A 13,756-nucleotide genomic window follows, 5' to 3' on the forward strand; every position below is an offset into this window, starting at 1 on the left:
ATACTCTCACTGGAGGCTGGATCCACACTGTCCGCAACCAGCCATCCTAACTGCAATCCGCGCTTGCCAGCCCAGCCACCACCTTCTTGCTAGCCCCCATTTTCTGCTAGCGTAGCCACGGCAGTTATATTAGTGGCAAATAGCTCACTGGTTACAGCTGACGGCCAACTAGCCACAGCTGATGGCCATCCAATCACAGTTAATGGCCATTTACTACCTGAACCAGCACCTGTCTATGTGAGGCCGAGAGCCTGGAAACTGCTTTCTGGGGCTCTGCCCCCACAGAGCCCTTAATAGGAGCTGATGTGGCCTAGGGGGTGACAGCTCTGAGCTGAGCCTGAAGGAGGAGGAGGAAGCAGCCGCGAGGGGAAGTGGGTGCAGAGGTGTGGAGGGAGGGCTTTCTGCAGGGGCTCTGATCTAAGCTGGTCTTTGAGGAAACAGAGGGGGCAGAGGTGGTGAAGCAGGAATGAGTCTTTGGTCTCACATTTGTGTGCGAAGGAACTAAAGGAAGAACGACGCCTCCTGGAGAGGCTGAATTTGAGTGGCTGGCCAGGCATCCACAAGGAAATGTGTAGGGGAGACGTTCAAGTTAGAAATGCGAGCTCAGGTGCAGGAGCGAAGGGGGGTGAAACTCAGTCTTCTGGAGAAGAAATTATAGAAGGAAGAATGGAGACAGAGGATGGTGCTGAGACACCCGGGTGGAGGAAGGGAGCCAGCCTGGAAAACAGAGGAGAGGATCAGAGCTCACGCTGAAGGAGCTCAGAGAACAATTCTGCAGGAGGGGAGGGAGGAGCAGCTCATCTGTGACGCTTCCCAGGCTCTGAGGACTGGCCAGGGGCGCACAGGATTATGCATGTAAATGAGAAAGCATGCGTAACTCAGTGCCTTGGTCTTCGCACCTCCCCCAGAAGTACACCTTCTTGGCCAAAAATGTCTCCAGAGGCCCCAACGCCGGTCTGCAGCCTTCCCTGGGGCTTCCGAGGGAGGTGGCCCAGGTTCTCAGCCCAGCATCCGTGGCCACCCATCCGGGACAGCTGACTAATGATGGGACGCCAGTACTGCCTTTGAGCTGCAGAGATGAAAGCGGCCACAGGCTGTTGGGGGGTAGGCAGGCGGTGGGGTGAGCAGGCAGGGGCAGGCCTGCCTGACAGCTCAGCACTGAGGCAGCTTCTGCCTCACCCCTCCATCCTACAGCTTCCACAAAAGGGAGCTCAAGGCTCACCAGAGGTGAGAGGAAGCCTCTCCGCTTAAATAAGTAGAGGCTGGGGAAAGCTGTGCTCCATTTGGGAGGACAGAGCCCTTCACACATTGCTGACTGCAGGACCAGACTTCCAGCACAGCCTGCCCCGGGACCTGCCCCTGTTTGGGGCTGGGCTGGGCCTCACCAGAGAGGTGGGGTGCTGGCCACTGGGGACCTGGGCCACGCCTAGGGCGGCTCCAGAAACCAAGGTGTGACCCACCTGATCCAGCAACACCTGAACCGCCCACGCTCATTAACGTTTTCTATTGGCTTTACTCTCCTCCTTCCAGTTCCCCTATCCCTAGTCTGATAGAAAGATAAAGTTTGAGGGGTGTGGCATGATGGGGAGAGACGGATGAATGGGTGAGAATGCACACAGCTAGAAGAGAGGCCGCGGGGATGAAGTATGCAGATTTGGAGCCAGGTGGGCTCTGCTGAGCAATTTTTTTCCCCTATTGCTCCAGTCAACGAAAGGGAAACTTTAATGAAGCCCCAGGGCCCAGGGATTTGAGCAGGATGCCAGGGCGAGGAGGTGGTGATGGAGGGGCCTTACTTGACCGTCTTGGGGCGTGGATTGTTGGTGTGGCCACCCTTCTCACGGCAGTTGGCAGCACGGGGATGCGGGCGGGCGTAACACTTGGGCGGCAGATCGTCTTGTCGCAGTTGTACTTCTGGGCGAGCTGGCAGGGGGAAGGCTCCATGATGCTGCCGCTGCCCCACAGACGAAGCACCAAATGCAGAGTGGACGCTTTCTGGATATTATCGCCTGAGAGAGTGCTGCCATCCTCCAGCTATTAGCCCGCAAAAATCAGACGCCGCTGGTCAGGTGGGATGCCCTCCTTGTCTTGGATTTTAGCTTTGACATTCTCAGTAGTGTCCCTGAGCCGGACCTCGAATGCGATGGTCTTGCCCGTCGGGGTCTTTCCAAAGCTCTGCATCTCTGCGTCTGCTGGGGCGGCTGCTCAGCCTCCTCGTTGAAAACAAAGAGCTAGTCTGAGCAATTTACTTCTCTTCTTGGAGCCTTAATTTTCTCATCAACAACATGGAATGAGGGGTATTACGAGGCCCATACGTTTTAGAGGATTGTTGTGAATAAAGGAGAGTGTACTTTGCAAGCTATCAAGGTGAAAGGTCGGCAGTTGTCACAACCACCGTTGCACCACGTTTCAATGTGAGGTCCATGGAGCCCAATTTTGGGAGTATTGGTGGAATGCCTGAAGTAATGGCTAAAATGCACGTGCTGGCATCTTTCTGGGGTGAAGACCCATAGCTCTTCAAGAGGTCTGGGACCCAACAAAGGGTAAGACACACACACAGCACAAGTCCTTCCCCATCACTTTTGAGATGAGGGAGCTGAGACCCAAGCTCATACAGCTTGTCGGAGGCAGAGCCAGACATGGAGCCCTGGCCCCCACACGCTCCGTTATTCCCTGCTGCCCCTCTCATGTCAGGGGAGGGGAAGGAAGAGGTAGGAGACATCAGGGAGGAGAGGGCAGCCAGAGGTAGAGCCCAAGTCCTACTGGGCGTAGGGGCCCCGTCCTCACTCTGTTATGAGGATGAGAACATCGCGGTGGAGGGTGGGGGACAGTGGGACAGGAGAACGAGGAAGGCCCAGGATGGGAGAGGCCTCGGAGGCTCTTCCTGGAAGCACAAGTGGCTAAATCAGTAAGTAAACTTCCCAGTCTCCCTTTGCCAAGAACCTCCCCCGCCCTGAAAAGGACTCAAAGGAGGAAACACAACCCTCTCTCTGACGCCATTTTGAGAAGACTTTTCTTGTTCCCTGTTTCCTCTTCTGGAGAAGTTGAATATCACACGTGAAAGCTTCATGGGAAACTGTGAAAGGCCACACACAAACATAAGGTAGTCGTCACCCAAAGATGCAATTTATTGAGCAACTACTGAGTGCCAGACATGTGCTGGATGCTTTGCCTACATCAACATAAATGTCACCACTTCAAGAGGCCTTCCCTAACCACCTGCTTCATGTACAGCCGCGTCTCTCCTTCATCCTCCAGTTATTCTCACATTTCCCGTTCCTTTCCTTCCTCCCACTTATTATAATTTCTGTTTTGGTGTGTTCTCTTCATCCCCTCTCTCTCCTCCACTGGACTATAATCTTGCCATGGGCAGCAGTCACGTCACTGTGTGTCCGTGCTAAGCATAGCGCCTGCCATCTAGTAGTCACTCAAATACTTGTTAAATGAATGCATGACCATCTCTAATCTTCACAACAGCCTTATGAGGTAGGTATGAGTATCATGCCTGGTGTACAGAAGAAGAAACTGAGGTTCAGCGAGTCAAGGAGACTTGCTTAAGGGCACAGTTTGTTATCCCCAGACTCCTTCCCCTTGAAGGATCTGGAGAACGGAGGATCAGAAGAGAAAGCGTGGGCCCAGCAAAATGGCTCACCGCTTCAGTCACCACCCTGTGCTCAGCCTCTCCCCACTGAGCTCCCCCAAGCTCTCACTACATCCCAGGAGGTCCGAGTCGTTCAGTCTGCAGCCACAGAGCTGGAGGCTCCAAACCAGCCTGTTTATTTCCCATGCCACAGGAGAGCCAGTCCTTCCCTGCCCACCCCAGAGCAATCTACAGCTGGGAGCACACACCTCACCCCTCAAGCCCTTAATACAGCAGATAAGTTAGTGAACTCTTTTATGAAACATTGTACAGGGAAAATACACACCTATACATAGAGCCAGTGCCGGAGCTGAAGTGGGTTTCGCTTCTTGAACACAGGTAACCAGTTCCTGCCCATCAGGGAGCCTGCCCAACCTTCACTCTCCCTGAAGTGGCTCACCTGCTGTCCCCACAAACGGGTACCTTTGTGATAGGTTACCAAGATTACCACAAATCATAAAGGTCCAGCATCTTGCTCCCAAAGGCAACTGTTTCCTGGCTGCCCTCCTCCGAGGTGGGCCACTACATGCCCTCCCTCCTCACCCAGGCAGCCTGCCTTGGCCTGGTCCCAGGAATTTGGCCCAAGACCTGAAGGCAAGGAAGGTAGGCCAAGGAATACTGTCTACTGATATGTTTGGTGACCATATATCACCCAAACCATGACTTTTTTTTGAAAGTGGAGGGGGGTCTAAATTCACTGGGAAACAGGCATAAACCGGAACTGTGAAGGCAAAGGATGAACGGCCACCCTACTGATCTGTGCCCTCCTCTGAACTGGCCCAGTTCTACCACTCTTGACTTTCCAAAAACATATTCCTTGTCGGCAGCAAACATCTCTCAGATGTCATTTCCCATCTCTGCTGCCTCCCTCTCCAAGGCCTTCCAGCATCTATCCTGGCTACACATTTTAAGGCCTCAATAATACTGGGGACCTGCTGGATCAGAGTTGGGAGGGGTGGTTGGGAATGATGCCCCTCTCCAAATCCCCAACAGGACCTGGCTATGTAAGACTTTTGGTGTCGAGCCCCAGGCCTTCTGGCTCCTTGAGCCCAATCCCCAATGGCTGCTTAGGTCTAAGTAGAAAAGCAAGCATTAATCCTGTCTCCCTCTCCAAACTTGCCAAGGCTTCTCTCTTTAGGCTTCCCTGCAGCTAAAGGCCTGGGCCAGGGCCAAATGAACCATCAACCCCCCATCCCAGCCCTTGGCCAATGAATGCAAAGCGTTCTGTTCTGGTACCTTCTCCACATGTGCAGACGCATTCCTGGTCCTACCTCCCGTGGTTGCCATGCTAGGAGTCCCAGGAATCACCTTGGAGTGGCAACTGGTGGACTGGTGGAGGCTACAGAGATCAACCTATAGCACCCTACACCCCCTTTTCGTGAGGGCCTCACAGGCAATCACAGCCATCCCAAGATGGGTTCCCATTCAGACTGAATGCCCCACCCCTTGCTTTCAGAACCTGCTCAGTAGGCCATGCTCGTAAAACTGTTTTAAATAAGCCTTGCTTAAGCAAATAGTACCAGACAGCAGAAACTCAGGCTCCAGGTCCTAAAGGCGCCTCCTCTCCTCCCTCCTTCCCCCTCCCACCCCATCTGTGCTGTGTACAGTCCACAGCACACCCAGAAACAGAAGCCCCCCGAGGGCTGCTGCTTCTTACTCAGCGTCCATTTGTCTGTCTTCAGACAACAAAGACTCCTCTGTGCCTGAGTCAGGCTGCCTAACTCCTGCTGCATCCCTCCCACCCCCACAAAAACAAGTGCCTGGGTCTGACCCCCTCGGGTAGAGCTGGGAGAACCCTGGGCTCAGGACAAGGCATTCCGATGGGCCCCTGAGTACGCATAGGAGATGGGATGGCGGGTTCCAGGCCTCACGGTGAATGTGTTGATGGGGCTTCCATAGTAGGGGGTGCTGTGGGGTGACCTGGTGGGAAGCAGAAGAGAGGAGAGGTTAATATTTGTAGCGGGTTAACTAACAGCCCCTCCCATCGCCTCCAGGATGTGGCTCAGCGCTCCGGTTTCTGTCCCACAAGCCCCCGGCTTATTAATCTCAGGTGGGACCCCAGTCCACCAGTATTGCTTCGCCAGACACAGGGCTCCCCATCCTGTCTAGGCCCTGCCGATCACAGAGTACATGCCTAATGCCCTTTACTCAGAACGCTTCACTCAGCCTGTCTCTGGATCCTTCTGTACCGTTGGGAAATCCCGGTACCCAATGACCACTCAGATCTCCCCACACTTGGCCTGAAGCCCTGGGACTCCAGGGGCTGGGAGAGAGGAGCAAGAATAGGGGGAGTTGCTGGGGGAAGCAGGAGGATAGGGAAAGCCAGAACAAGAGAGATGAAGGGAGATGAGAAAACACGTAAGGGAAGCACCCCCTGCAGGTAAAGTGCGCCTCCCCCCCACTTTCTCTAGGCCCGAAAGCCAGAGGGGAGAACACCAAATGTGTCGCACTGCCGGACAGCTGAGGCCTGGTCCGAGGGCAGTGCCTCCACTTCACCTGGCTGCCTACCCCGGCGTCCCTCCATTGCCCTCATCGCCAGCTCACCTGCTGGTAGCGGGGGTGCAGCCATGGTCGCCACCAGGAGCTTTGTACTTGGCCTCTCCGCGGGCCTGGCCCTCCAGGGACATCCTCCGCGTGCTCAGGCCGCCGGGGGCCACGCGACCCGCCGAGTTGACGCGCCGCATCTCCGGGCCTCCGGGCGCTCCGAAGGGCCCTCCCGGCTGCGGCCCGAAGCAGTTGGGGGTGCTCAGGCTGCGGCCGTTGCCACCGCGGGACAGCCCGGGGTTGCGGTGGGGTTCCCCGACGTACAGGCGCTTCTTGATGAGCGAGCTGCCCCCGCGGGAGAAGCGCTCCAGGCCTCCGGTCCCCGCGTAGCGCGCACCGGCCGGAGAGCGCGAGAAGCCGCGAGGCGCTGCCGGGGCCGCGGGGCCCGCGTGCAGGGGCTGCCCCAAGTCTGAGAACTTGTTCCGGGGAGGGGAGCGCCGGCGGCCCAGATACTGAAGGGCCGGGGCGGGGGGCTCAGGGTCATTGCTGAACTCTGGAGGCGGTGGGATGACCTCGAAGCTGAACTCTTTCTCCTCTTCCTCCTCCCTCTTGTAGGAAGGAGAAGAAGGGGATGAGAAGGACTTGGGCAGCAGGTGGTCCTGGGGAAGGTTGGAGGATGCTGGTCTTTCCCAGGCCACAGGGGCCTGGGGCTCCTTGGTCCAGTTGTGCCCTCGGATTGGCTCTGTGCCCTCTGGGCCTCTGCCCCGCTGGGGCTTCCAGGGACTGGGGACAGTGGGCTGTGCTGACGAGGCCAGCTGCAGGTCCTTCTCAGCCTCCGTGGGTAACTTAGGCACCACAGTGAAGGAGTTGGGCCGGCCCTCCTTGAGGAAGATGCTGTCAGAGCCTGCCTGGTGCTGGCTGCCATGGTCACAAAGACTCCCTGGCAGGGAGGACCGACCCACGCCAAGCCCTCCAGACCTCCCCTTCTGTGCCCTCTGCCTAGCTGCAAGGAGCAGGGCCATGGGGGAGCCCCGCTCCACAACCTCCCCAGTCACTGGATGCCTGAGGAGTTCGTCAGCAGGCTGGGCTGAGGCTAGGGGTTTGGCTGGCAGCCCCTGGGGCCCCTTCGCCTCCATAGGCTCTTGTGACCCTGCAGCCTCTCCTCTGACCATGGTGGGTATCACCACAGCAATCTCTCGGCTGAGGCTGTTCTGGCTGTGATGGGGTTTGTAGAGAAATGTCCCCTCCTCTCTGCCAGGGGATATCTTTGGTGGGAGGGCTGGAGATGAGAGGGCTCCCTGTGTCTGAGGCTTACTGGCCTCTGAGGGGCACCCTCCTGCCTCTGTCTGGGAAGGCACTGCATGTTCTTGGGGTTCTGGTTTCTTCCACCGCTCAGCTGGGACGAGGTTCTTCTCTGCTATCAGGTGAGATGATGTAGGCCGAGTTGAGATTGTGGATGTTATGGCAGGCCCAGGCGTGGCCTTGGGTGGTGTGGCTGGCCCAGGTGTGGCCTTGGGTGGTGTGGCTGGCCCAGGCGTGGCCTTGGGTGGTGTGGCTGGCCCAGACGTGGCCTTGGGTGGTGTGGCTGGCCCAGGCGTGGCCTTGGGTGGTGTGGCTGGCCCAGGTGTGGCCTTGGGTGGTGTGGCTGGCCCAGGCGTGGCCTTGGGTGGTGTGGCTGGCCCAGGCGTGGCCTTGGGTGGTGTGGCTGGCCCAGGCGTGGCCTTGGGTGGTGTGGTTGGCCCAGGTGTGGCCTTGGATTGGAGTGGCGTGGTTGGCAGAGGGGTGGTGGATAGTGGAGGCAGATTCTTGGCCACAGGCTTGGAGGATTGGCTGTTATCGGCCCTGTTTTCAAAGACTCTTCCTCCTTCTAGCCGAGGTTTGGGAGGCAGAGACCCTATGCTGGGCTTGGCCTCCTTCTCTGCTGATGAGGAAAGCCGGGCCTCCAGTTCATTCCGAATCTGCTGGACACTGGGAGTTGGAGAGTCTTGGGGGATGTAGTCCACAGGGGGAAGGGTCAGGCTAGCAGTGGCCCCTCTCTCCGGACAGGGACTCTTCTCAGGATCACTTGGCGGTATCGCCTTCTCTGGCAGGCTCGGGGGAGCCTCCTTCTCTGGCAGGCAGGGACCTTTTTTGCCTTCCTTTTCCTGAGAGGCCACTCTTGGGCCCGGCTTGTGACTAGTGCATCGGTCCTCTCTCTTGGAGCCAAAGAGGTAGGCTGCCAGCTCGCTCCGCAGCTTTGCCATCTGGCTGGGATCCCGCCAGTCCACAGGCTCTGAAGAGTTTGTGTCCTCTGGGCTGGGGAGGTTGGGTTTGGGTTTGGGAGCAGGAGAGCTGGATTTGGGGCTTTTCGTAAACCTAGCAGGTGGAGGAGCTGCCTTCTCAGCAGAGGGCAAAGGAGGGGCAGCTGGGGGAAGGGGGGGTGCTGGGGGAGGGAGTGGGGGTGCTGGGGGAGGGAGCGGGGCTGTGGGAAGGGGCAGGGGAGAGGCTGGGGGTGGAGTCTCAGCTTGTTCATTTGTCCAGGACTGGGACTGGCCCAGCCTTGGACTGGCAGGTGCCACCGTCCTGAGCTCCCCAGGGCGATCTGGTTCCGGGGCCCTATCCGGGTAGACCAGGGATGCAGGGCGGACCTGGAAGGTGGGAGGCAAAGGGAGTCGACTGGGGGCCTTCTTGGTGGCCCCTTCTTCCTCTGGAGGAGCCCCTTGTGTTTCCTGAACTGGGATGGACGAAGTCCTGACTGGCGTTGGGGGAGGCACTTTGAATGAACGAGGGAAAGTGAGGTGGGGCTCTGGTTTGGGTCCCAGGGGGCTCCCCTCTGGTTCAGCAGGGCTCCTGGGGGGGCTGGTTTTGGGGGCTTCTGGCTGCCTGCCGTTCAGTGCTACCTCTGATTTCCACTTAGTGACATTCCCAGGGGGAAAGAGGTAAGTCTTCGTTCTGTGAGGAGACACTGGAGCTGGGGGTGCTGGGGCTGGCATTGGGGGTGGGGGTGGGGCTACAAAGGCCAAGGGCGGGGCAGGGGGAATGAAATCTGGAGGGGTGGGTGTGGATGGGGGTGATAGGGCCCCCAGTACTGGGGGTGGAGGTGGGGCCATGTTGGGCGGGGGTGGGGGTTCCAGTAGCAGGGGAGGTGGTGGGGAAGCCTTGGTAGGTGGAGGTGGTGGTCGGGACTCCCCTTGTCCTGTGGGTGGCCCTGGGGCTGGGCCTGGGGGAGGCGGGGGGATGAGTGGGTCCTGGCCATAGTGCGCAGGCCTCAGGTCACCCACAGAGCTGTACAATCGGAGGTTGCCGTTGACTAGTGAGCTGGCACCTGGAAGGAGGGAGAGGCAAATATTAGGAGGCCAGTGAAGTCAACCAGCCTTGCCAATCTCTGTGTGCCCAGGGCAAGGTCAGGTGGGCAAGCAAAAGAGGAACTGGTCAGGGTCATGCTTTTCCTTCTGAACACCCAGTGGGAGGGAGCGGCAATGTCTCCAGTCTCCTGAGCTGTCCTGGAAGTGGCCCTCTTCCATCTAGGGAAGGGTCTTGGCCCATCCCTGGCCCAGCCTCTGGAGTTTGTACTGAATATTCTCCATTTACTCCTGAAAATCACATTGTACCCTTCTCTGCCTTGCTCACACTCTGGTATATCATCCTTTACTGAATTCTCTTTAGTTACCTCCTTTGAGGGCACCTTCTGTTTCTTACAGGGGCCTTGACTGGTACAAAGCCAGAAAGACCAGGGTTCAAATCCCAGCTCTACCATTCACTAGATTTACGACCTTGGACATACTAGCTAACCTTGCTGAGCCTCAGTTTTATCATCTCTAAAATGGGCATAATGTCAGTGCGTACCTCATAAAGCTGTTGTGAAGATTAAATAAGAGAATTCATGTAAATACATGTAAATGGCATAATCACGGTGCAAGGCCCATAGTATGCTCTTAATGGATGGGAAACACTTTGATTACTATCACCTGTGCTTGACGTTTCAGCCTGTGTAAGACAGACAGGGAAAATGAGAGAGAGACAGGAAGTCATGGATCAGGCGCAGGGGCCTGGCCTTCTCACTGAGGAAGTTTCTATGAGCAACTCCTGCTTTTTAAAGACCCTGAGTCTTTAAAAACCTAGTAGTTGTCCATCTCACAGAGAACTTCTGGAACAGATTGTCGACTGCAGGATGGAATGAGGTGTGTAGAAAGAAGGTGATCCAGACAACCTGTCACTAGAGAGATGCAGAGAACCTCTGGGCCCCGCAGCTCACAACTGTCCCTTCTCGGACCCATTCCCCAGCCCCACTCCCTAGAGTCTACAGGTGGCTGGGATACCCTGTTGCTTCTCTCTTAGGGGTACCTGTCCTTCGCATCCCCTCCTCTCAGTTTCTAGTACAGAGCGTAACAAACCTAGGGAGTGTACAGCTCTGTAAGGCTCTTCCCAGCTGTCTAACTTCAAAACAAAGAACAGATGAGTGAGGAGGGGAAAATTAACATTCATTGACCACCCAAGTGTTCAGAGCTGGGATATAGTAGTAAAAAACAAAACAAAACAAAAATTAGTCAAAATACTGGCTCGCTTGGAGGTTTTGTCTTAATGGGACAATGAGACAGATCATAAACACAATACATTAGTAAATTATTACCACATCTGAGGATGGTTAATAAGGGGAAAGAAAAACCCAGGAGGGGTGCTGGAGGTGTGGTTTGAATAGGGTAGTCAAAGAAGACCTCTCAGAAAAGGTGACGTTTGAGAAAAGAGGAAAGGAGTCAGGGAGAGAGTTGTACATGTATCTAAGGGAAGAGCAGTGTGGGCAGAGGCAACTGCAGTGCAAAGACCCAGCGGTGCCTGGGTATTGAAGGAGCTGCAGGAGAGGACAGTGGGATGGTTGGAGGAGTGAGTGTGAGCCAGGAAAGAAAGCAGGCGATGAGCCCAGGTGAGGCCAGATTCCAGCAGTCCTGGCAAGAAACTTTCCTTTGAGTGACATGGGAAGTCACTGGCAGATTTTAAGCAACAGCTGTGATAAGAAGTGACTTATGATTGAAAATGGCAACTGGATTTGGAGCTGAGCTGCGCCCTCCACAACTAGATTGAAGGACAACGACTTGGAGCGGATGGGCCCTGGAGAAACACGCTGTTCCCCAATATTCCCCAATTTAAAAAATTGTAAAAAGTGTTTAAAAAAAAAAAAAGAAGTGACTTATGTCCCATCCTGTCCCTCTTTTACTCCTCTAGAACTGGAATTGTCTTTCCCATTGCTCATTTGAAAATACAGAGGTTAAGTGATTTGCCCAATAGAGCAAAGCTAATGCACAGGGGAGCTGGGATTCAAAGCCAGGTCTGTCTGACTCCAGGGTTCTTTCTACCACTTCATGCGGCCCTATTCTGGCCCCACACCATCCTGCCCCCTCTGGAAGTAGGTCTTACCCAACCCTGGCTCTCCTCAACAACCACTGCAGCCTGTAGCCAACGGGCCTGGGGACTCCGGTTTTCTCACCAGTTGGGGAAGTGGGCCAGGTACTTGGGCCGAAGGAGGAAAGAAAGATGGACATGCCCCAAGCCCAGGGTCCTCTTACCTGTCGCTTCTTTGTCTGCAAAGTCTTCTGGGACAGAGGGGGTGGGCACAGCAAGCCCATGGTTCTCCTGGGCATTCTGAAAGGGAGCAGAGAGATCAGGGAACAGGAAAAGACAGACAGGTGACTCTTTTTTTTGTTCTTTAACTTTTAAAAAGTTTATGTAAGTGTGTTTTTCCAGGACCCATCAGCTCCAAGGCAAGAAGTTATTTCAATCTAGTTGTGGAGGGCACAGCTCACAGTGGCCCATGTGTGGATTGAACCAGCAACCTTGTTGCTAAGAGCACCCGCTCTAACCAACTGAGCTATCCCGCCACCAGACAGGTGATTCTTAAATTGCTGCTGTGTGGGGCCATTTTCCTGCTCAAAAATCTTCAGTGATGGTGATGGGTGCACAACCTTTTGTGAGCACACTAAAATTTTAAAAAGGGCTCATTTCAAAGGTGAATTTTATCATACAGTCGAGGTTTGTTATTTTAGGTAGTTGTGGTCTGTAAGTTTGCTCCAATACCAAATAAGCAAAAACTGAATCAACACCCTGACGGAAATACAGGGTTAGGTTCCTGCAAACCTTGGTCACAACATTTTCAACAACTGATCAATATATAACCTTGTTTTATGTGTGTTCCTATTTAAAGACACCTTACTTCATATATGTCGTTGCCTCATTGACATTGAACTCATGGATTAATATATTACGTTGGCGCAAAAGTAATAACTCGCGCCTGAAAGAAGCTTATCTAACACACGTATTTTCTCTCCAGGGCACAACACAGCCTTCCTGCACTTAGGAATATTAGACAGCACTTTAGCACGACTCTTGGGGGCCGTTTGAAACAGTGAAATCACCAACAAAAAGTGAAGAAATACAAAAAGCATGGTCCTGAATATAATAGAAAAGGACACTTGTTGACAGTATGAAAGCTGACACAAGAAGCCATGTGTCGTCTTATTTGACCTCAGCTGGGAATGTGCATGGAGTGGCTGAAAATTTTCACCCCTCTGCGCATGTCCAAAGCATCTTGAGTATTGATTTTGGGGTAATAAATACATTTTAGTGAGTAGGACAATTTTCATATATAGAGTCCACAAATAATGAGAATCAACTGTGTATGAATTATATCTCAATTAAAACAAAACAGAACAAACAAACCCGGCATGACACCCAGGGGTGTCCACAAGTTAAAAGCTGAACTCCTTTGCCTGGCCTCCTACTCTCTCTTCATTTTCCTCAAGTATTTACAGAAAAATAAATAAAAAGGGGGGAACCGGGCTTTTGACAGCACCGCAGACGCCGTTCTGATCTGTAAGCCTAACAGACCATAATGTGTTTGTACAGCTGTGGGTTTGTACAGACTATTTTGCATTCTATTTTTTCTCCAAATACACATTTCCATATGTCAACAAAGTCCACACACCTGTCCTTTGAAGAGCTGTAGAGTATTTTATGGTTGCTTTCAAGGCCCTCAACAACCTGGCCTCGCACTTGCCCGCCAAGTTGTATTTCCCACTCACCTTTTATACTCATCCTGCACGCTAGCTCGACCAACTCCCTCCCCCCATCCTCCCAACCCACTCATATGGTTTCTGTTCATCCCTGATGCTGGGTGTGGGTCCAGCTGTGCCCCTCGTCCCATCCTCCATTTCTAACAATAATACCCCTTGCGCTATGCTCTAAACACCACTCTACTTGCCGATGATGGCGTTAACCCTCTGGGCTTAATGGAGTAATACATTAGATTGGCGCAAAAGTAATTGCGGTTTAAAAGGTTCAAAATAATTGCAAAAACCACAATTACTTTTGTATCAACCTAATACAAGAAGGGGGATTCAAGGTAGATACTTCTGAAATATCCACGAGACCCTAGGATCCCAAGGGTCATCTCAGAATTACTCTGGTCTTTTGCGGGCAACAAACAACACATCTTTTTGTGCTTAAAAAATTCTGCAGCTGGAATGGCCTTGAGCTACCATCTAGTCTCTTTTTCTGCCTCTATTTGCTTACATGGTCAACACACACCTGTTCTCAACATCTCTCAAACCCAGTGATTCTGAAGCAGGGGCAGGTATGGGGGCCAGCCCATCTGAGGAGGGTCTC

The 13,756-nt window shown here is 54.1% G+C and overlaps 1 protein-coding gene and 1 pseudogene across 2 annotated transcripts in view; both read right to left on the reverse strand.

The window, feature by feature from the left end:
* Positions 1–327: 327 nt before the first annotated feature.
* LOC141571653 (ubiquitin-ribosomal protein eL40 fusion protein-like) lies at positions 328–2,956 on the reverse strand (annotated as a pseudogene).
* A 140-nt stretch (positions 2,957–3,096) lies between these two features.
* Positions 3,097–13,756, reverse strand: part of LG05H6orf132 (linkage group 05 C6orf132 homolog) — a 32,325-nt gene continuing 21,665 nt past the window's right edge. The window contains exons 3-5 of one of the 2 annotated variants that reach the window (XM_074332922.1): positions 11,662–11,737; positions 6,182–9,425; positions 3,097–5,557 (exon numbers count right to left, since the gene is read on the reverse strand). In XM_074332922.1, coding sequence (XP_074189023.1) covers positions 5,440–5,557; positions 6,182–9,425; positions 11,662–11,737 — 3,438 coding nt within the window. In that variant the 3' untranslated portion in view covers positions 3,097–5,439. The remainder of the gene's footprint in view (positions 5,558–6,181; positions 9,426–11,661; positions 11,738–13,756) is intronic. The other variant, XM_074332923.1, reaches the window with a different exon arrangement.

Source organism: Rhinolophus sinicus, linkage group LG05 (genome assembly GCF_036562045.2).
Source record: "Rhinolophus sinicus isolate RSC01 linkage group LG05, ASM3656204v1, whole genome shotgun sequence".
Lineage (NCBI taxonomy): Eukaryota > Metazoa > Chordata > Mammalia > Chiroptera > Rhinolophidae > Rhinolophus > Rhinolophus sinicus.